The sequence below is a fragment of the Anomaloglossus baeobatrachus genome, chromosome 2 (assembly GCF_048569485.1).
Source record: "Anomaloglossus baeobatrachus isolate aAnoBae1 chromosome 2, aAnoBae1.hap1, whole genome shotgun sequence".
In the NCBI taxonomy this organism is placed as follows: Eukaryota; Metazoa; Chordata; class Amphibia; order Anura; family Aromobatidae; genus Anomaloglossus; species Anomaloglossus baeobatrachus.
The window spans coordinates 788,939,386-788,961,816 of NC_134354.1; the positions used below are offsets into that span (position 1 = coordinate 788,939,386).

Below are 22,431 nucleotides of genomic sequence, written 5' to 3' on the forward strand. Positions count from 1 at the left end.
TTTCTCGTGACAATGAATTCCAATTCTTGTCACCCGTTGTACAACGCATCAGTCACAAGCGTCAAGCAACACATGTGACTGATGCAAAACAACGGAAATGTGAACCTAGCCTTACTGTCTATTAAATCCACACATTATTTGTAGTATTTTATGTGGAAATGATGCAGAATTCCAGCCCTTTTAAACCTTCTAACATTCTGAGCCCTTCCTTCTGTTTCAGCTCATCACCAACACATGGCCAATCAGTCTGACGCCATGTTTGTGCTCATTGGATTCCCGGGGCTCCCTGAGATGTACCATACCGGGGTCTCTTGCATATTGTTTCTTGTCTACGTCACGTCCCTCTCGGCAAATTGCACGGTGATCCTGCTGGTTGTATGGAAGGAACAACTTCATCAGCCCATGTACATCATCATTATGAACCTGGCCCTATCTGATATCTTGTTTGATACAATAACTTTGCCTAAAATCGTAGCCAAGTACTGGTTTGGAGCTGGAACCATGACGTTCTCTGCCTGCATGTTCCAGCTCTTCTGCATCCATTTCTTGGGGTCTCTTGATTCATTCATCATCATGCTCATGGCAGTTGATCGATATGTGGCCATCAGTAAACCCCTGAGATATTTCTCCATCGTCACAAACAGACGGACCATAATTATCTGCATTTTCCTTTGGTTCCTTGCAGCTCTCTCTTCTTTGACCAATGCCGTCTGGAGTGCCCATTTTACATTTTGCGGACCTCGAAAAGTTAACAGTTGCTTCTGTGTAAGCATGGCGGTCGTGGCTCTCGCCTGCGGGGATAACTCCTTCCACAGACAGACGTCGTATTACATCGCCATGGTGGTTCTCCTAGGACCATTGTGCTATATTATCATCTCGTATGTCCTCATCATTGTGAGAGTCCGCTCATCGGTGAGGAACGAGGGTCTACAGAAAGCGTTCTACACATGTGTCACTCACCTATTCATCATCACCATGTACTATGGCCCTCGGGTGTTTGTGTACCAAATCTACAAGCTCAACATAGTGTTCAGTCTAGACATCAGCGTCTTACTTTTCTGCCTCTATACATATATCCCCCATGTTATGAGCCCGATCATCTATTGTCTAAGGACTCAAGAAATCCGGCAGGTCATTGGAAGAGCGTTAAGTAGAAAGTTTGGGTTAAAAGTTGAGATTGGGGTGCACTGATCTCAAGAATGTGTTAAAAAGATCACCAGCCTTCCAATAGAGGATGAAAAGAGAGGTGGTGTGCATGCTCGACCTCCATTCTATCCGGAAAAGGCTCTGATCATAGAACTGGTAGAGTTTAGACCACCAACAATCACAAAGAAGTCCCCTATCCTACAGATAAGGTATTGGTGCAATCACTTCTCTACCATATAATAGATAAATGTTAGAACATTAGGGTCGACCACTTGTAATCCCACCGATTTCCAAAATGGGCATCCCTGTGACCCAGTTCCCCTATTCACTAAATAGCAAATAAGAGGAAAAATGGAGCGGATGTGAAGTATGCACCCCTATATTCTATTCAAAGCCCATTAATTTATTCCCTGTCATTAATCTGATTTTTGTGTAAGTTCCTCATTGCACCCACACAGTAAATAGAGTAAAATAAAAAAAAATCCATATTTAACCAACTAAATTGTATTTTAGTTTTGTCACGTGCATTATTTTCTAACCAGTATTTCTAATCCTGGATAGTCACTTGACTGAGACGCACAGGTTAGAAAAAAGAAAATTAAAGGAGTTGTCCATTAGGAAGAATTGATCACAGTTCAGTGGGAAACGTCAGATGAAATGCAATTGTAATATACATCTAATAAAATGGTATACTGTACATTGGTGGTAGCCCGTATTGTCCCGTGGCCGGACCGGAAGGTTGGTTGACCATTGCCCTAGGTGGTGCATGCACGTGCTCAGTAGCTTCCATGTCCTATCGCTCCCCTTCATGCTGTGTAATTGTGGCGCCCTGGACAAGCCAGGACGTCACAGGTACTACACCAACACACCCTACACCCCGGTCAGGCACACCTAAGTCAAACAAAAACCCTTGTTGCCTCCCTCCAGGGGCTGATGTCCACACCAGGGGGTGGGCCAGGCGGTTGGTTCACAGTCCTGGAGGCGGGAAAAGTAGTTCAGAGAGTTTTCAGATTAGTTTGGAGAGGAGTGGAGTAGGAGTGAGGAGAAGTGGCAGAAGAGCAATCTGAAGTTGGTCCGGGTGTGTGGCCCGGACGATACAGCAAGGTTGGCAGACGGTGGTAACCGTCTGCAGGAGAGGCCTATTGGAGCTAGCCGTAAGGACCGTGGATGGGTGGTGGCCCGGCGGTACCGGACCGGTATGCAAAGAGAAGCCAGCACCAACCGGCAGGGCTTACGGACCCCGACAAGGCTAGGAGTCACTGCTGAAATTGTCAAATCCGTTAGCGAAGGGAACCTCCTGGGTTTCCCAGCAGCCAAGTCCCGATTGAAGGCAACAGTCCAACCGAGAGAGGGAAACACAGTCACCGCCAAGGCTACAGTTCCCAGGGCCAGAGCCTGCGGGCAAAAGGGGCTCCTTCAGCAACCTTCAAAGCTGGGGAGCGGGTTACCGGTGGGAACCCATTGGAACCGTACACAACACACTGGTGCAGGGAAAGGCAGTCACCATCAACCTGCCGGGAGGAGAAACACCACAGCCGTCTGTGGGACCCGTCCATCCAGCCGTCTGTTTTACCGGAGACTTTGTGTTCATGATTGGCTGAGTGAGTACCACCGTGCCGTGCGGCACAGCGCTGCCCCCACGACCCTGCACCTCACCAGGCCCCGTAACCCGCCTGCCATCATCCCTACCCCTCACCGGGCCCCGGGACAACCAAGCCCCCTACCCACGGAGGGGAGAACCAACATCCAAGCTGCTCCCTGTCATCGCTCCCGGGATCCCCGTCCAGAGCAACGGTGGTGACACAACCTCACCACAACCGTGGGTGGCGTGACGGACAATAAATCCCCAAAACCATTCCCCTTTTCACTCACGGGCGAGGAACGCCGCTCGAGTCCCCGGGATCCAGCCCACCGCTCGAGCCACCACCGAGCAGCAGCAGCAGCAGCCGGACCCGAGCAGTGGGAGAGCGCAGCGTCCCCTCCTCCGCCCGCGAAATAATGATCTACCAGATAAGAGACCAATGCTAAGTGACAGGAAAGGAGTAAATGTTGCAACAAGACAGTAAAAAGTGAGGATCAGAGAGAAGAGAAGAAAGATATTGAGATAGAGAAAGATAAAAACAAATCAATCCACTGTTTTAGCATAGCTATTAGCTTCCTAGGCTATTGAAATAAGAAATATAGAGGTGGATAAGAGACAGGTGTAGGGCTGGTGCTCCCATACCCCTGCCAGTACAGACAAAACACAACCTGGAGACCCATCTTGGAGTTTCTTGAGATATAAAAATATTTCAGGCAGACAGCAGGACAGCGGCATCAATTGCTTCCCCCATCCCACATTTCCCAATAGTGACTTGCACAGCATGGTGGTATGGTCCATGCAACACACAGGATGTGGCCTGGCATTTCCATTTTAAAAAGGGAGCACAAAGCGACTGTGCTTTCTGCACCAGTGCATCCAGACAGGAATAGTGGTCTAGAAATTTGTGTACAACCAGGTTGAGCACATGAGCCATGCAATTCACATGTGATGTCACCAAGCGTAGTGTCACCACCAAGTTTGCACCATTATCGCACATGGCTTTCCTTGGTTCCAGGTTCAGTGGAGACAGCTATGGATCAAACTGAGCCTGGATAGGTTTCCATAACTCTGCAGCTGTGTGACTGCGTTCTCTGATGCATATTAATTTAAGCACTGTCTGATAGCGTTGACTTAAGGCTACTTTACACACTGCGATATCGGTCCCGATATCGCTAGTGTGGGTACCCGCCCCCATCTGTTGTGCGACACGGGCAAATCGCTGCCCGTGCCGCACAACATTGCGCAGACCCGTCACACATACTTACCTGCCCGGCGACGTCGCTGTGACCGGCGAACCGCCTCCTTTGTAAGGGGGCGGTCCGTGCGGCGTCACAGCAACGTCACTGAGCGGCCCAATAGATACGGAGGGGCGGAGATGAGTGGCCAGAACATCCCGTCCACCTCCTTCCTTTCGCATAGCGGCCGGGAGGCAGGTAAGGAGAGGTTCCTCGTTCCTGCGGTGTCACACAGAGCGATGTGTGCTGCCGCAGGAGCGACGAACTACATCGTTACTGCTGCAGTAACGATAATCGAGAATGGACCCCCATGTCACCGATGAGCGATTTTGCACATTTTTGCAACGATGCAAAATCGCTCATCGGTGTCACACGCAGCAACATCGCTAATGCGGCCGGATGTGCATCACAAATTCCGTGACCCCAACGACTCCGCATTAGTGATGTCGCAGCGTGTAAAGCCCCCTTAACACACAGGATGTGGACTGGCATTTTCATTGTAAAAATAAAGAGAGGCATGAGTGGCAGGCGTAAGGCTGGTGCTTCCATACCCCTGGCACTTTAAAGCCATCTTGAAGACCCTACTTGCAGTTTCCACATTCCCAAAAATGAAAGTCAGGAAACAGGAAAAGTGGTAACAATTGGCACACACTACAAATAGGCCAATTAAGCAACTTGGCTTTGTGGGACTGGCCCAGAAACAAGGTCTGAATCATCATTTCTACCTTCACCAGGGACAGCAAAATAAAAGACAGGCGTAGGCCCCTTGCTCTCAGACCACTGAAACTGCAGTCAAAAGAGAATGTTGAAAGCTGACTTAGAGTGTTGAGATTTAAAAACCTTTCAGGCAGACAGCAGTATAGTAGCATCAATTTCCCCCCTCCCCATAGGGATTTAAAAGAGCTTGGAGGTACAGTCCATGCAACACAGGCTGTGGCCCGGCATTTGAATTTTAAAAATGAAGATATGCCTGATTGAAGGTGTAGGCTTGCTCCTCCCAGAAGCCTGGCACTACCGAAAAGACATTACTTTGAGACCCATTTAGGAATCTCAACATTCAAAATCCTTTCAGGCAGACAGCAGTACAGTAGCATCAATTGCCCCCTTCCCTATAGGGCATTAAAAGAGCTGGGTACACCTCTTGTGTACCCGCTACCCCACTGTAGCGGGTACACAAGAGAAGGTTCTGTGGTCGGAGACATGTGTTAGAATAGTTTCACCAGTGATGCCGGAGGAGGAAGAAGCAGCAGACGATGTTAATTTGTACTAAGTCATTGTATACAATGTTGGCAGATAACGGAATTTGGGTCCTCTTTTGTGGTCTCAAAAAAGGCCAAGGCTAGGCAACCCTTCCTACGAACTGCAGATCCGCTACCGCTGCTTGCCACAGCCAGTGTAGTGGCTGAGGATGCAGTGCTTGTAATAGTTGCATCACTACGTGTTTGTGTGGGAATCGCCACCATATCATCCTCAGCTTTCTCCTTCTCATTTGATGAGCTACTCAGCTGCGTGTCTCTGGGCTCACACCAAGTGGGATCTACAACTTCGTGGTCATGCTCTATGTTGTCCCCTCTTACTCTTCCTGCCCTGACAACACAGCAGAGTACACATGTGTCTCAGGTATCTGAGTCTCACCATCATTATCTCCACCCCCGGGGGTTAACGTCAGTTGACAAGGGTCGGGAACCTGCTGGGACCCTACTTCGTTCGAGCTAAGATCTAACTCACAAATATTTTGGGCATCGGTGCAGATGCTTTCCTCCTCTTGAGTCTAGGAATCTTTGCAGCGGACCTCTGATGTCCATGGGATAGAATGTGTGAAGAGCTCTGCAGACTCGCCCTTCTGGGGCTCCCCACAGTAAGTGTGCTGGTTGGAGATCTCTGATGCAGGTGCAAAAATGGGAAATTCGGGTGGCACCTCTGAGGAATGTAGACAAAAAGACTGACGGCACTCACCAAACTGCAATGTGAACAGCTGCATAACTGAACATGAAATAAAATACAAAAAAGACAGTTTGCATTCTGGAATGCTAAAGTATGGAAACTATGAATGTGTGAACATGGACCTGCATTACTGCTAAGGGAAATCTAAGAAAAATGAGATATTTAGCATATAGAAACGGCCATTTGTATATCTGCCCAGTTGCCACGTCACGGCATATTTCATACCTGGGTATCTACTCAATGTTGAAGCCTCTCTCTGGTTTAAAAAACTTCCTGTGCATGGTCAAGTAGGAACCTGCTATATAGGATAAAATCACCTGTAGCAAGTGGGGGAGGGGTGCACGGTCAGAAGGTATGACCCTCTTGAATATAGACAAGACCCAGAGAGAGGCTTCAACATAGAGTACGTACCCAGTTACGAGATATGCCGTGATGTGGCAACCAGGCAGATACACAAATGGCCATTTCTATATGCTAAATATCTCATTTTTCTTAGGTTTCCCTTAGCAGAAATGCAGGTAAATGTGACGCCCCTGGACTAGTCAGGTCATCACAGGGTACTGCACGCTCTTTATCTCCCTGTGCAGGACTCAACCCCCATGGTTCTGGGTTCCCAACTTGCAGTACTGCCTCCATCAGCATCCACAAATCCTAGTCACACCTCGCACCGCACCCTGTCAGGCACAACAGTGGGCTGCTAAGCTGGAATAAGGCCGCCCACCTAGGGGTCAGGCAGGGAGGTGGGAGGTGACAGTAGAGTTGAGTGGTAGCCCTCAAGCAGTGAGGAGCTTCGGGAAGCTGGGAGTTGGAGCTCCCAGGGGAGAAGTAGATTGGGTTGCAGACGGTAGTCTGGACCCGGAGGAGTCGGAGACCCAGTCGCGGGATATTGGGACTGGGTGCCTGGCTGAGTCTAGGAGGACGGTCAGCAGCTGCAGTACAATAGCCGGTCTGGGACCGAAGGCACGTCTGGCTACTGGACCCTCACTAGACCTTTCACTGACAGAACTTCCCACGCGTACACCTCCAACACCCCGCCTATTCCCCCCTTCCATGACAACCTCGTTGTGATTTACCACTCATGGTTAATGTACCCTTCACCTTCCAAACAAATGTTTTGCAACCCTACGACCCTCTTCACTGGGCCCCATACACCAGTAATGGTAGTAATGCCCTGATGGCGACCATGTGAGTGCAATACAATACTCTGCACTGCTCATTACTCAATAAAGCACCCTAATGCTTGGGAGCAATGAACTGTACTGAGCATGCTCACTCATCACAAATCTAAATATGAAACAAATTAATTTAAAAGGTAAATTATGTAATTGAAACGTCTTAATTATGTTTTTTTCTCAGCCACAGCACTGCAATAAAATGCAATAAACGACAAAACATTGTATCTATCCCAAAATAGTACCAATAAAAACATTAGCTCAGAACGCAAAAAGCAAGCTTTTAAACATCCCCATTAATCAGAGATTGAAAGTGATTCAAATCCTGGAAAATAGGGATACATGTGATTTTTTTTAGACTGTTTCAAATATTTTATCACCATTTAAATAAAAAAAATTGCATGCTTGGTATCTGTTTAATCTTACTGACTGTCATGATCCAGGCCGGTATCTGCCAACCAGGCAGTTTCCCCAACGCCAGCCTGGCCATGTGAGGTGTCCAGTTCGGCGCCAGTGATAGTTCTGCCTTGCAGCGTGTGTGCTGGCTCTGGTGAGTGTTCCCGATCTGTCCTGCTTCCCTGCTACTGTGCTCTGAACCATACCTCATGCCATCTGTCCGTCCCAGTCCAGCTCCTGTCGACTGTTTATCCCTTCCTGTCTGTCTTATCCACGTGCTGACCTGTTTATCCTCCTTCCACCTCGGTACTCTGACTTCCCAGCTCTGACCTGTATCCACGTTCCTGTCTCCGGGTCCCTTCTCCCCCTTTGGTATATTCATGACTCCTCGGCTTCCTGACCCCTAGCTACCACCTGACCACGATTTGTCTCTCCCTGTGCTATTGTCTTGACCTCCTGTTGCCGACTCAGATTACTTACTATTCTACTGCCCTCTTGTGGTCTGTCTGCTAACTGCCCTCTGAGGCTGCTTTGCTGGCAGCTTCAGCAGCCTTCATAGTGCAGTGTTACACTGACCAAGAGCACATGACATTATGACGTGTCATTAGAAAGCACAACTCATCCCACAAAAAAAGCCCTCATACGTCTATGTGGGAGGAAAGGTATAAAAATTATGGCCTTGGGAAAAAAGGAGGAAAAAAATAAAAAAATTGAGGGGGTTAAAAGTTTGATGTTGTTGCTATCATTGATATTTGATTCATCCCACGTAATCTGAGGTCTATGGCGTGACCAAAGATCTGAAGAGCCAAGCAAAGGACGTGCAGGAGCGCTGTGGTAGCAAAATACATGACGGGTGGGCCAAGGAGAGAGGAATATAATCTTTTATTGTGTTTTATGCCTTTCCTAATCTTCAAAAAAAATCCAGCAAAATGGCAGCCGTTCATCCATGCGAATTGAAAATCCCTAAAATTGAATTCCTTATAAATAAAACAAAAATAATTTTATTTAAGACATTTCTGTTAAAGTTACATTTTTACTACTTTTAACTTAATAAAAAAAATAATATATAATAGATTACAAAACATGTTTTTTTTAAATTTTAAATAACAATTGTAACATTAAAAAATGTATAATTTAGTCTGTAAATTCTAAGTTGTAACAGTCCAGAAGTGTGATTACACAAACATTGTGATACATTCCCTGAAAATAAAAAATAAAAAAATGATTTTAAATTGAAGAACTTTGAGATATATTTCCCTACAGCTATTTGAGTTAATGGAAAATAGATCTAAATACAATGTTATCATTTTAGATTTTGAATTTAAATTTTAAACAATAAAAGCATAAAAAATAAGAAAGAAATGGTTGAGTCTGACAAATCTGAAATGTAAGAGATCAGCTGTTGGATGAGACGTCTCATTAATTAAAATGCAAAAACAACACTAATTCACTGAAGACCATAAATGAGCAGTTGAGGTTGGGACTCGTTGACATTGGTAATGACGTCCTAGGAGACATCAGTAAAGAGCACAGTATCATTATCTAATGACCTCCCCTCTGACTTCTCAGTAAATAGAGACTGGGATAATGAGGTTGTTGTCAGTTTGACATTTGAAGGGTCTGGGGAAACCAACTGGGAATTTTTGGAAACATTAACTTAGAGAACAAAACAATCGGAGACGTCTGATGATCCTGACAAGCACTATCTCCTCATTATGTCTCGTAATTAGTTTTTTTATGACCCGGCTGAGGACTGGTACTGAGCCCCTTGAGCTTTCGCAGAGCAGGTCTACGCCAGGGCATTGGGGCTGGCTGCGCACTCATCTGTCAGCTTGTTTATAATATTCCTAGACGCTCGTAGAGATTTGTGTGGAATTTTCAAGTTCATACACTCAATATATTTTTGATATTCAAATAAATGAATGTTATAATTAAAAAATGAAATACATATTTACTATTGCAATTTCTAAGTTAAAAATTCAGATTTAGCAAAAAATTATATTTTTACAGACTCCTGCAGTCTCAGAATTATTTGCCCCCTTCATGACCAGTGTCTTTGGTACTTTGTAGTGTCCATCCAGCTGGTATGACCTGCTTCCCCTATGGCTGTTATGACCTGCTGCCCCTCTAGCTGGTATGACCTACTGCCCCTATGGCTGTTATGACCTGCTGCCCCTCTAGCTGGTATGACCTACTGCCCCTATGGCTGTTATGACCTGCTTCCCCTCTGGCTGATATCACCTGCTTCCTCGCTGGCTGATATCACCTGCTGCCTCTCTGGCTGTTATGACCTTCTGTCCCTCTGTCTGTTATGACCTGCTTCCCCACTGGCTGTTATGACCTGCTGCCCCTCTAGCTGGTATGACCTACTGCCCTATGGCTGTTATGACCTGCTTCCCCTCTGGCTGATATCACCTGCTGCCTGGCTGGCTGATATCACCTGCTGCCTCTCTGGCTGTTATGACCTTCTGTCCCTCTGGCTGTTATGACCTACTGCCCCTCTGGCTGTTATGATATGCTGCCTCGCTGGCTGAGATCACCTGCTGCCCCTCTGGCTGTTATGACCTTCTGTCCCTCTGGCTGTTATGACCTACTGCCCCTCTGGCTGTTATGATATGCTGCCTCGCTGGCTGATATCACCTGCTGCCCCTCTGGCTGTTATGACCTTCTGTCCCTCTGGCTGTTATGACCTTCTGTCCCTCTGGCTGTTATGACCTTCTGTCCCTCTGGCTGTTATGACCTGCTGCCCCTCTGGCTGTTATGACCTGCTGCCTCTTTTATTTTTGTGATTTCTGCAAAAAGTCAAACTGTCAGTTTTTGCCAACTTTTCGGCTCTTGTATTCAGAGCTTTCGTCTGGGCAAAAATGATCCTGAGGTTGACTATGAGGGACTTGCAGAACTATATGCCAGAGGCAATAATGAGAGCCTTGATGTTTGGACAAAAAGACAGCAATAGTGAGGCCAGTTCTGCAGGGAATCTGTGCACAAGGCAAGGTGGTGGAGTGCGGGCGCCTTAGGAGAGCAGCTGGGTGCCTGGGATGAATATCCAGTGTGGATGTTGTATGGCAGCCAAGTCACTGTACAACATGCACACTGGATATTCATCCCAGGACTTGTTTATTTATTTTTAACCAGTGAGTAGATGGTGGCCAGAGGCCTATAGGGGAGCATTAAAAAATATGGGGGTTGCATAATACTGTATAATATGGAGGACACCTTATACAGGAACTATTGGGGTGCATTATAATACATGGATACATGGAGGTCTATGGGGTGCATTAAATGGTATGGGGGTTGCACAATATAATTTGAAGGACCATGGGGCTGCATTATAAAACATGGAGGACTATGGAGGTGCATTAAATGGTATGGGGGCTGCATAATATAATATGGAGGACTATGGGGCTGCATTATAAGACCTGGAGGACTATGGGGGTGGATTAAATGGTATGGGGGCCGCATAATGTAATATGGAAGACTATGGGGCTGCATTATACAGTCATATGAAAAAGTTTGTGCACCCCTATTAATATTAACCTTTTTTCTTTATAACAATTTGGGTTTTTGCTATTTCAGTCTCATATATCTAATAACTGATGGACTGAGTAATATTTCTGGATTGAAATGAGGTTTATTGTACTAACAGAAAATGTGCAATCCGCATTTAAACAAAATTTGACCGGTGTAAAAGTATGGGCACCTCAACATAAAAGTGACATTAATATTTTGTAGATCCTCCTTTTGCAGAAATCCCAGCCTCTAGTGGCTTCCTGTAGCTGTTAATGAGTTCTGGATCCTGGATGAAGGTAGATTTGACCATTCCTGGTTACAAAACAATTCCAGTTCAGTTAAGTTTGATGGTCCCGAGCATGGACAGCCGCTTCACATCATCCCACAGATGTTCAATGATATTCAGGTCTGGGGACTGGGATGGCCATTCCAGAACATTGTAATTGTTCCTCTGCATGAATGCCTGAGTAGATTTGGAGCGGTGTTTTGGATCATTGTCTTGCTGAAATATCCATCCCCTGCGTAACTTCAACTTCGTCACTGATTCTTGCACATTATTGTCAAGAATCTGCTGATACTGAGCTGAATCCATGCGACCCTCAACTTTAACAATATTCCCGGTGCCGGCATTGGCCACACAGCCCCAAAGCATGATGGAACCTCCACCAAATTTTACTGTGGGTAGCAAGTGCTTTTCTTGGAATGCCGCGTTTTTTGCCTCCATGCATGACGCCTTTTTGTATGACCAAACAACTCAATCTTTGTTTCATCAGTCCACAGGACCTTCTTCCAAAATGTAACTGGCTTGTCCAAATGTGCTTTTGCATACCTCAGGCGACTCTGTTTGTGGCGTGCTTGCAGAAACGGCTTCTTTCGCATCACTCTCCCATACAGCTTCTCCCTGTGCAAAGTGCGCTGTATTATTGACCGATGCACAGTGACACCATCTGCAACAAGATGATGCTGCAGGTCTTTGGAGGTGGTCTGTGGATTGTCCTTGACTTTTCTCACCATTCTTCTTCTCTGCCTTTCTGATATTTTTCTTGGCCTGCCACTTCTGGGCTTAACAAGAACTGTACCTGTGTTCTTCCATTTCCTTACTATGTTCCTCACAGTGAAAACTGACAGTGTAAATCTCTGAGACAACTTTTTGTACCTTCCCCTGAACAACTATGCTGAATAATCTTTGTTTTCAGATCATTTGAGAGTTGTTTTGAGGAGCCCATGATGCCACTCTTCATAGGAGATTCAAATAGGAGAACAACTTGCAAGTGGCCACCTTAAATACCTTTTCCCATGATTGGATGCACCTGCCTATGAAGCTCAAAGCTCAATGAGGTTACAAAACCAATTTAGTGCTTTAGTAAGTCAGTAAAAAGTAGTTAGGAGTGTTCAAATCAAGAAATTGATAAGGGTGCCCATACTTTTGCACCGGTCAAATTTTGTTTAAATGCGGATTGCACATTTTCTGTTAGTACAATAAACCTCATTTCAATCCAGAAATATTCCTCAGTCCATCAGTTATTAGATATATGAAAGTGAAATAGCAAAAACCCAAATTGTTACAAAGAAAAAAGGTTAACATTAATAGGGGTGCACAAACTTTTTCATATGACTGTATAATATGGAGGACTATGAGGATGCATTAAATGGAATAGGGGCTGCATAACACAATATGAAGGACACCTTATACATGGAATATGGGGGTGCATTATAATACACGGAGGCCCATGGTGTGCATTAAATGGTATGGGGGCTGTATAATATAATATGAAGGACTATGGGGCTACATTATAATATATGAAAGCCTATGGGTGTGCATTAAACAGTATGCAGGCTGCATAATACAATATAAAGGACTGTGAGGGTGCATTCTAATATATGAAGGGTTATCTGGGACCCATTATACTATATGGAAGGATATGTAGGGGCCGTTATAGTATTCGGAGAGCTATATCTGAGGGGGGGACAAAGATAAAAGAATGGGATGGGAAAGTTTTGTGGTGAGGGATAGAGGCTCTTTCCCAAGCTCTGCTGTACATCTTTTCCTCAGCACCCAGCTTTCCCATGCCCTGATATCATGGGAAAGCCAGTTGCTGAGGAAATGATGTATATCATAGAATTGAAAAGCTGGGTGTTGAGGGAAAGATGTATAGGAGAGCATGGTGAAGATGCTTGCTGAGGACAAGATGGAGATCAGAACATAGGAAAGCCGGGTGCTGATAGAAAAAGGAATTTCAAATCATGGGAAACATGAGAGCTGAGGGAAGGAGCCAAGTGTCGGCGTCATTATCCCATATCCCGAGTCTCGGTGTACGGTTGGAGGGGGGCCCAGGTCTGAACTTTACTCCAGAGCCCATCAAACTCTAGTTACACCACTGCCTCCAGGTCATTGTACAAACAAGAAGAAGGATACAAAAAGTTACAAAGAGTGTTCTTAGGGATACTGCTGGAAGCAGAGGTCACATAAGAACACTGGCAGTACTACCAGGAAGTGGCAGGAGGAGGAAGCTGGCACCGGCTGCCTCTAGATTCCTAAGAAAGCAGTTGGTCAAAAACCATTGAGTGACTACAGAAGACCCGCACCAATGTTTGGCTGCATCAGGCACTGAGGTTCCAGTCTGCAGAGTGAGGCGCACACTACACACTGAAATCTCCATGCCTGAACCCCAAGAAGTCAACTCTAATGACCCAAAAGCACAAGAGAAGTCATTTCCGAGAGAGCCGGACACACATCTGTTGGAGATGGTTTAGTGAATCCTTCTTTGAGCCGGGGGCTGGACACGATGACCCTAGAGGTTCCATTCAACTCTAACATTTTGTGATTCTCTGACCCCAATGTGCTAAAGCCATAGAAATAGCCACAAAAGCTCTGGAATTTTGTTCTGTGTAGAAATTAAAGCAAACTGGAACTGATGCATCACACCCGCAGCAGGTCATGACAGCCAGAAGGACAGCAGGTTGTAACAAGTAGAAGGGCAGCAGATCGTAACAGCCAGAAGGGCACCAGATTGTAACAGCTAGAAGGGCAGCAGGTCGTAACAGCCAGAAGGGCAACAGAATGTAACAGCCAGAAGGGCAGCAGATTGTAACAGCCAGAAGGGCAGTAGATCGTAACAGCTAGAAGAGCAGCAGGTCGTAACAGCTAGAAGGGCAACAGAACGTAACAGCCAGAAGGGCAGCAGATCGTAACAGCCAGAAGAGCAGCAGATCGTAACTGCTAGAAGGGCAACAGAATGTAACAGCCAGAAGGGCAGCAGATCGTAACAGCCAGAAGGGCAGTAGATCGTAACAGCTAGAAGAGCAGCAGGTCGTAATAGCTAGAAGAGCAGCAGGTCGTAATAGCTAGAAGGGCAGCAGATCGTTACAGCCAGAAGGGCAACAGGTCGTAACAGCCAGAAGGGCAGCAGGTCATAACAGCTAGAAGGGCAACAGTTCGTAACAGCCAGAAGGGCAACAGGTCGTAACAGCCAGAAGGGCAGCAGGTCATAACAGCTAGAAGGGCAACAGGTCGTAACAGCCAGAAGGGCAGCAGGTGATATCAGCCAGAGGGGCAACAGATCATAACAGCTAGAAGGGCAACAGTTCGTAACAGCCAGAAGGGCAGCAGGTCGTAACAGCCAGAAGAGCAGCAGATCGTAACTGCTAGAAGGGCAACAGAATGTAACAGCCAGAAGGGCAGCAGGTCGTAATAGCTAAAAGGGCAACAGATCGTAACAGCCAGAAGGGCAGCAGGTCGTAACAGCCAGAAGGGCAGCAGGTCGTAACAGCCAAAAGGGCAGCAGATCATAACAGCTAGAGGGGCAACAGTTCGTAACAGCCAGAAGGGCAACAGATCGTAAAAGCTAGAAGGGCAACAGATTGTAACAGCCAGAAGGGCAGCAGTTCGTAATAGCTAGAAGGGCTCTACTAAGTACTAAGGAGCTGGTCATGAAGTTAATAATTCTGTTACTGCTGTATTAAATAAAAGTGTCATTTTGTGGTGAAGTTGGAGAAACCACTTGCTATGTTAGTTGTATTTAGCGATTATATTTTTCTTGTCTCATAGGTTTATTGCAAATGACAAAAAGTTCTTACAATTTGCAAGTTAACTGAATTTATACAGGGGTTGACCAATTCTGATTGGAGCTATAACTATAGTAGTTGGTTTATACAAGAAAGGAGCACATTTCTTAATTAGACTTTGTCCGTTTATCAAATTTGTGAGCTCGGTGTATGAACCCACATCAGAGACACGACCTTGGATGTACCAGCACGTCCATGGTCATGAAGGAGTTAATTACTATTCCAGTAATTGTATACTTCTGCTGCACCTCTGAAAAAAAGCCTTTTTCAGTGCTACTTAATGTCCTTTCCCTAGTAAAATTGCTGTTACCTGCATTCAGTGTAGGGATAGTTGTTGGAGAAGGGATAGTTTTGGATTAGAGGAATATATGCAGGCTTTATTGCCTTACAGTCCTTCTATACTTATACAGTTGTTTTCAGGGCTACATATTTTCTTTTCCCTATTAATACTGGAAAGTTTGCATACATATACTATATAATTAATTTAAATGTGCAAAAATTTGGAAGGAAAGTGAGAGGGGCATCTTATAATCTGAATGGGATCACAGGAGGCCGGGGGAATGCTGCGATGGCTGTGCAGGAGTTGCAGTGGCTGGGCTGGTGCTGCAGGGGCTGTGCGGGGTATGTGGCAGCTGTGCGGGGTATGTGGCAGCTGTGCGGGGTCTATGCTGGCTGTGTGGGCTCTGTGGTGGCTTGAGCTGCGGTGGCTGGGCTGGTGCTGCGGGGTGGGTGGTGAGGAGATCATATAATGGTGCCAAGAGTCGGTGCATACTCAGATGGTGCTCTCAGCTCAAGATTTCATTGCGCTCGCGCCGACTCTGGCCCGTTGATCTCTCAGCAGCGGACTTGAGGAAAATGGCACCCGGAGGTGGCGTTTGTGCAGATTAGATCTTGGCTTGCCATTGAGCTGCGAGCTCAATCTGTGCATGCGCTGACTCTGGGCACCATTTCCTTGAAGACCTCACCACCCGCAGCCGACGCAGCTCGAGCCCCAGCACAGATACACCAACACAGCCAAATGTTTCTGGGACAGCATCTGGGACACTCACCGCCCTTGCCTCCTCTGACCCGGCGCCACCACTGCTGCCACCAACTTCGGTAAGACGCCACCGGATTATAAGACTGACCCCTTTGTCTTCACTCTTTTTTTCTCTGAATTTGGTGAACGTATTACAATCCGGTGCGTTTTCTAAACCAAAAAATACGGTACATTTATTTAACCTCTTTCCTGACCTTTATAATCCAGCAAAACAGAAATCAAATTCAAATTTCAAGGTAAATTAGATTCTGCATGAATCAATTTCTAGGGTCAATATGGAAATGTAACACGCGTGTCCAGCTTCCTGACTCACACTTTCATATTGTGTCTTTGCGAAATCTATGGTGTATTTTCCAGTTTTGTCTTTAGGTGATTGACTTTACCCACTATAGTACCTTTTACTTATTCAAATAATTGTAAAATATATGCTCAACATTGAATAAAATAAAAAAACAAATCAAAAGATACAAAACTCACCCATCATGTGTTTGGTGTCAGAGGAAACAATATAAAAATTTCCCAGAAAATAAATTGTAGCCCCCATATGAAGAACACTAAATAGGGATGAGCAGCCATAAGGAGACTAGAACAATATAAAGGAAGGGAAAATTATCTAACATTTATATTATTCCTTTTATTTATTTGACTTTTTGCTTTAATTTAACTTAAAATCTTAATCTAATATGTGCATTGTAACTTTCTGTATTTTGTACATTGTTTATGGTGACCCCGGCCACCGCTCTTCTCTTCACTTCTGTTCTTCTTGGTTTATGATAAACATTTTATTCAATACAATCTGAAAATATTTTAATTAAAACACAATGTTAAATCTAATCCCTTTGATACAATCCCTTTAAGTTGTCCATAGACATTCGGATCTTGAAATGTCCAGTATCAAACATTACATACATTTTTTCTATGGAGATAAAGAAGATAAGTGGCCACCGGAGACTAGAATTGAGTGAAGCTCCCAAAATTCCATTTCGAATCAGTTAATAATAAATTTGATACTAATTGAATCAGCCGAGACAGGGTTAATATACCATAATATACCATCCCCATACCTGTCCCCACTTGAGGTTCTCCAATCAGCTGTTGTGGCATGTATCTTCTTTGTTCTATCCTTGTTTTTCTGTCTTCTTTCTTCTTTCCTTTCTTTTGTGTTACATCTTCTTTGTAATATTTTCTTGGTCTTTCATTCACTAAACCTTACTTCATTATATGGGACGCCACGTACATCATTGACGTGTCAAGAAGAACATGATGGGTTGGGCAGAAGAAAGATAGACTAAAGAAGATAAAAGATAAAGAGAAAGGATTAAAGAAAAAAGGGAAGTGAAAAGGTAGAAAAAAAAAGAAAGAAAATAGAGGACAGAAAATAGAGGATAGTAGAAAAGATAGAAGACAGTAAAAGTATAGAGAACAGAATACAGAAGTGAAGAAAGATGGAAAGATAAGAGAAAAAAAAAACAAAACAAAACCAAGAAAGGAGATAGAAGATCAAACCCAAAACAGAAATTAGAGGATAAAATAAATAATATAGGCGACTGAAGAGAGGATAGAAAAAAAGAAGATACAAAATAGAAAAAAACATGGAAGAGCAGGAAGACAACAGAAGATAAAAGATAAAAAACAGAAGAAAAAATATAGAAGAGAATAGAGATGAAGCAAGATACAAGAGAAGAAAGAAAACAGAAGATAGAAGAATAATAAACAAAGGACATGAAGGAAAGAAGATAGAAGACAGAAAACAGAAGAAAGATTAGAGATGAGAACAGAGATGAAGAAATATGAGAAGAAAGAAAACAGAAGACAGAAAAATATTAAACAAAGGAGGTAAAGGAAAAAAAAGATACAAGTCAGAAAGTAAAAAAAAGAACAAAGAAGATAAAAGAAAAGCATGAAGACAGGCGATAGAAGAAAGAATATAGAGCACGGAATACAGAAGAGAAGATGGATGAAAAGATAAAAAATACAAAAAAGGAGATAGAAGATCGAAGATTAAAAAAATAAAAGACTGAAATTAAAGGATAGAACAAAAAATATAGATGACCGAAAAGAAGAGAGAAGAATGAAGATACAAAATTGGAAAAAAAAACATGGAAGAGAAAGAAGACAAGAGATAAAAGAAGATTGAAAATAGAAGAAAATCTAGAAGATAGAAGAGAATTAAGATGAAGCAAGAAGAGACGAAAGAAATCAGAAGATAGAAGAATATTAAACAAAAAGATACAAGACAGAAAACAGAAAGAAAAGGATAGAACAAAGAAAAATAGACAAAAGAAAAGACAGAATATAGAAGAAAGAATATAGAGCAGAGAATGCAGAAGAGAAGATAGATGAAATGATAAAAAAATACAAGAAAGGAGATAAAAGATCGAAGATAAAAAATAAAAGATAGAAATTAGAGGATGGAATAAATAATATACAGTACAGACCAAAGGTTTGGACACACCTTCTCATTCAAAGAGTTTTCTTTATTTTCAAGACTCTGAAAATTGTAGCTTCACATTGAAGGCATCAAACTATGAATTACCACATGTGGAATGAAATACTTAACAAAAAAGTGTGAAACAACTGAAAATATGTCTTATATTCTAGGTTCTTCAGTCGCCACCTTTTGCTTTGATTACTGCTTTGCACACTCTTGACATTCTCTTGATGAGCTTCAAGAGGTAGTCACCGGAAATGGTTTTCCAACAGTCTTGAAGGAGTTCCCAGAGATGCTTAGCACTTGTTGGCCCTTTTGCCGTCACTCTGCGGTCCAGCTCAGCCCAAACCATCTCGATTGGGTTCAGGTCTGGTGACTGTGGAGGCCAGGTCATCTGGTGTAGCACCCCATCACTCTCCTTCTTAGTCACATAGCCCTTACACAGCCTGGAGGTGTGTTTGGGGTCATTGTCCTGTTGAAAAATAAATGATGGTCCAACTAAACGCAAACCGGATGGAATAGCACGCCGCTGCAAGATGCTGTGGTAGCCATGTTGGTTCTGCATGCCTTCAATTTTGAATAAAACCCCAACAGTGTCACCAGCAAAGCACCCCCACACCATCACCCCTCCTCCTCCATGCTTCACGGTGGGAACCAGCCATGTAGAGTCCATCCGTTCACCTTTTCTACAAAAACACGATGGTTGGATCCAAAGATCTCAAATTTGGACTCATCAGACTAAAGCACAGATTTCCACTGGTCTAATGTCCATTCCTTGTGTTCTTTAGCCCAAACAAGTCTCTTCTGCTTGTTGCCTGTCCTTAGCAGTGGTTTCCTAGCAGCCATTTTACCATGAAGGCTGCTGCACAAAGTCTCCTCTTAACAGTTGTTCTAGAGATGAGAAGGTGTGTCCAAACTTTTGGTCTGTACTGTAGGTAACTGAAGGGAAGATAGAAGAAAGAAGATACAAAATAGAAAAAACATGGAAGAAGAAGGTAGACGACAAAAGATAAAAGACAAAGAAAAATTGAAGAAAGAATCTAGAAGATAGAAGAGAATAGAGATAAAGCAAGATAAAAGAGAGAAGAAAGAAAATAGAAGAATATAAAACAGAGGAGATAAAAGAAAGAAGATAGAAGAAAGAATCTAGAGCACAGAATACAGAAGAGAAGATAGATGACATAATAAAATGCAAAAAAAAAGATAAAGTAGATAGAAGATCAAAGATAAGTAAATAAAACATAGAAATTAGAGGATAAAACAAATAATATAAGAGACGGAGGAGAAGATAGAAGAAAGAAGACACAAAATAAAAAAAAAAAACAGAAGAGAAGGTAGACGTCAGAAGATAAAAGACAAAAAAAAACAACAGAAGAAAGAATATAGAAGATGGAAGAGAGAAGAGAAGAAAAAAAAAACAGAAGATAGAAGAATATAAAACAAAGAAGATAAAGGAAGGAAAATAGAAAACAGAAAGAAAAGGATAGAACAAAGAAAATAAAAGACAGAAGAAAAGACAGAAAAAGACAGACGATAGAAAAAAGAGCACAGAATACAGAAGAGAAGAGAGATGAAATGATAAAAAATACAAGAAAGGAGATAAAAGATAAAAACTAAAAGACAGAAATTAGAGGATACAGCAAATAATATAGGAGACTGAAGAGAAGATAGAAGAAAGGAGATGCAAAATAGAAAAAAACACAGAAGAGAAAGACGAAAGAAGATTAAAAACAGAAGAAGGAAGAGAATAGAGATGAAGAAAGATAGAAGGGAAGATAGAATAGAAGAATGATAAACAAAGGAGATAAAGGAAAGACGATAGAAGACAGAAAGAAATGGATGGAACAAAGAAAATAAAAGAAGAAAATGCAGAAGACAGCAGATAGATGAAAGAATATACAGCACAGGATACAGGAGAGTAGATGGACCACATGATACAAAATACAAGAAAGGAGATAAAAGAAAGAAAATAGCGGGCAAAGTAAATTTGAAGAAATGGGATAGACGATAGAAGACAGAAGAGCTGATTCAAGAAGACAGTGACAGGGAGGATTGAGGGGAAGTTAATATATAACCCCCTTTTTGACCCTCTATAACCTCTTTTTGGCCCCCTATAACCCCGTAATATGATGCTTCGCTGCCTTCTTGCCGTATTTGTCAGAAGTGAACTGCAAACAAATTCTGATTCAGGTGATTCTGAAAGTTTTGTAAAATTCAAGGTGATTTCGTTTTGCGTCAATTCCCTTTTCTCCTCTCTGCCAGAAGTCTCCCATATTGGTTTTGATGTAGAAAAAAAATGTAAAAATAAAGTAAATAGTAAATATGTAATTTTCCCAATTTACTGCCCCACAACATAACAGCTTGACCATTCTATTTGAGGTTGGATTGTTGGAGAACATCTCAGGAGCATTTACTTGTGTCTCGGACTTCCCGTAACTTTCATCCTCATTCATTTTGACACATTTCCATGACATCCTTACAAGAAACATCTGTTTATTGTCAGCTGAAAAGTTGAATTGCTTTATTTTTTAGTTTTGTAAATAAAAAGATAAAAAAAAATCAAATTACAAAGTAATTGTCTGTTTCCTCAAAATTTTGATCAATGTTTTTTTTATCTCCTCTGTTCTTAGACAAAATACAATTGGGCTACTAACATGTGGCACATATGTATACAAGCAAATCAGTAATACATTAATATCAGCGTTGGGCATGAGCTGCGCCTGATCGTAGCTGTAAACCACCAACCGGGGGACGAAGTGTATGACTATGACAAACCAGTGAGTTACACAAGTATAAAGGGCCTTCTGCCAGTTCTCATTGCGAGCTGTTGAGTAGACCTTCACAAGGATGATGATATAAGAAAATATTATAAAGGACAGGGATCCCATATGAGCTATCAGACCAATGTAATAGCTCGTTTTTCTAGTCCATAGAGAGTCAGCACAAGACAATACCCCAACTGGTGTGACAGCGCAATAAATGTTCTTGACCATGTTGGGACCACAATATGTAAGTTGCATCCCAAATGACATGACGGTCAATGAAATAATGGCTGCCATTAACCAGCAGAATGAGAAGAGGATGGCTATGACCTTGTTGCTGATGATATTGTGGTACCTAAGTGGGTTACAAATGGCCACGTAACGATCAACAGCCATCAGTAGGATGATGAAGGAATCAAGAGGGCTGAGGAGATGAACAAAAAACATTTGGAAAAAGCATAAATTATATGGAATGAATCCGTCTCCGAACCAATACCGGCAGATTATTTTTGGAAGGGTTATTGTGTCAAAAAGCAAATCAGAAAAGGCCAAGTTAGCAATGATCATGTACATGGGCTGATGAAGGTGAGATCTGAGTACGATTAAGACTAATACGGTGGCATTCGCACATACTGATACGTTATAGACACAGAAGAAGGTCAAGGAAACCACCGGGAAGAATTTTTCTTGAAGTCCTGGGAAGCCAAAGAGGATGAACTCTTTCACGTAGGACTGGTTGGCCATTGGATCTGGTAAAGAGATCTAGAATTTAGTTTTAGAAAAAAATATTTATGTATTAAAAATCTATATAAAAAACAATCAACCTGAAGAAAAACAGAATCTTACAATTTTTGTTGTCTCTCTTTTTTATACATTTTGTTTTCGACATACAATTTTGAAACTTTGGTAACATAAAAGTATAACATATCGGCAAAGCTGTAGGACCCAAACTACTGGTATTGGGACGAGTGCACGTTCTAGTAAAACACTTGGTGGATTTGACCTATAGAGAAAAGGATGATTTCTAGAAACTGCCATATTGGATCCAGTTCTGGTTGGCCCTGTTGTATTTGCTCCTGGATAGGAACTTGTGCATTGTTAACACACAAGGGGTTAAAAATAGGCCCAAGAGTTAAGGAAAAGTCACGG

The 22,431-nt window shown here is 43.1% G+C and overlaps 2 protein-coding genes across 2 annotated transcripts; one reads left to right on the top strand and one right to left on the bottom strand.

Moving 5' to 3' along the window:
• Positions 1–231: 231 nt before the first annotated feature.
• Positions 232–1,191, top strand: LOC142290076 (olfactory receptor 52K1-like). Its single transcript, XM_075334015.1, has one exon. It carries the CDS (start codon positions 235–237, stop codon positions 1,189–1,191), a length of 957 nt encoding a protein of 318 aa, XP_075190130.1. The 5' UTR covers positions 232–234.
• A 19,893-nt stretch (positions 1,192–21,084) lies between these two features.
• Positions 21,085–22,032, bottom strand: LOC142290077 (olfactory receptor 6B1-like). Its single transcript, XM_075334016.1, has one exon. It carries the CDS (start codon positions 22,024–22,026, stop codon positions 21,085–21,087), a length of 942 nt encoding a protein of 313 aa, XP_075190131.1. The 5' UTR covers positions 22,027–22,032.
• Positions 22,033–22,431: the final 399 nt, after the last annotated feature.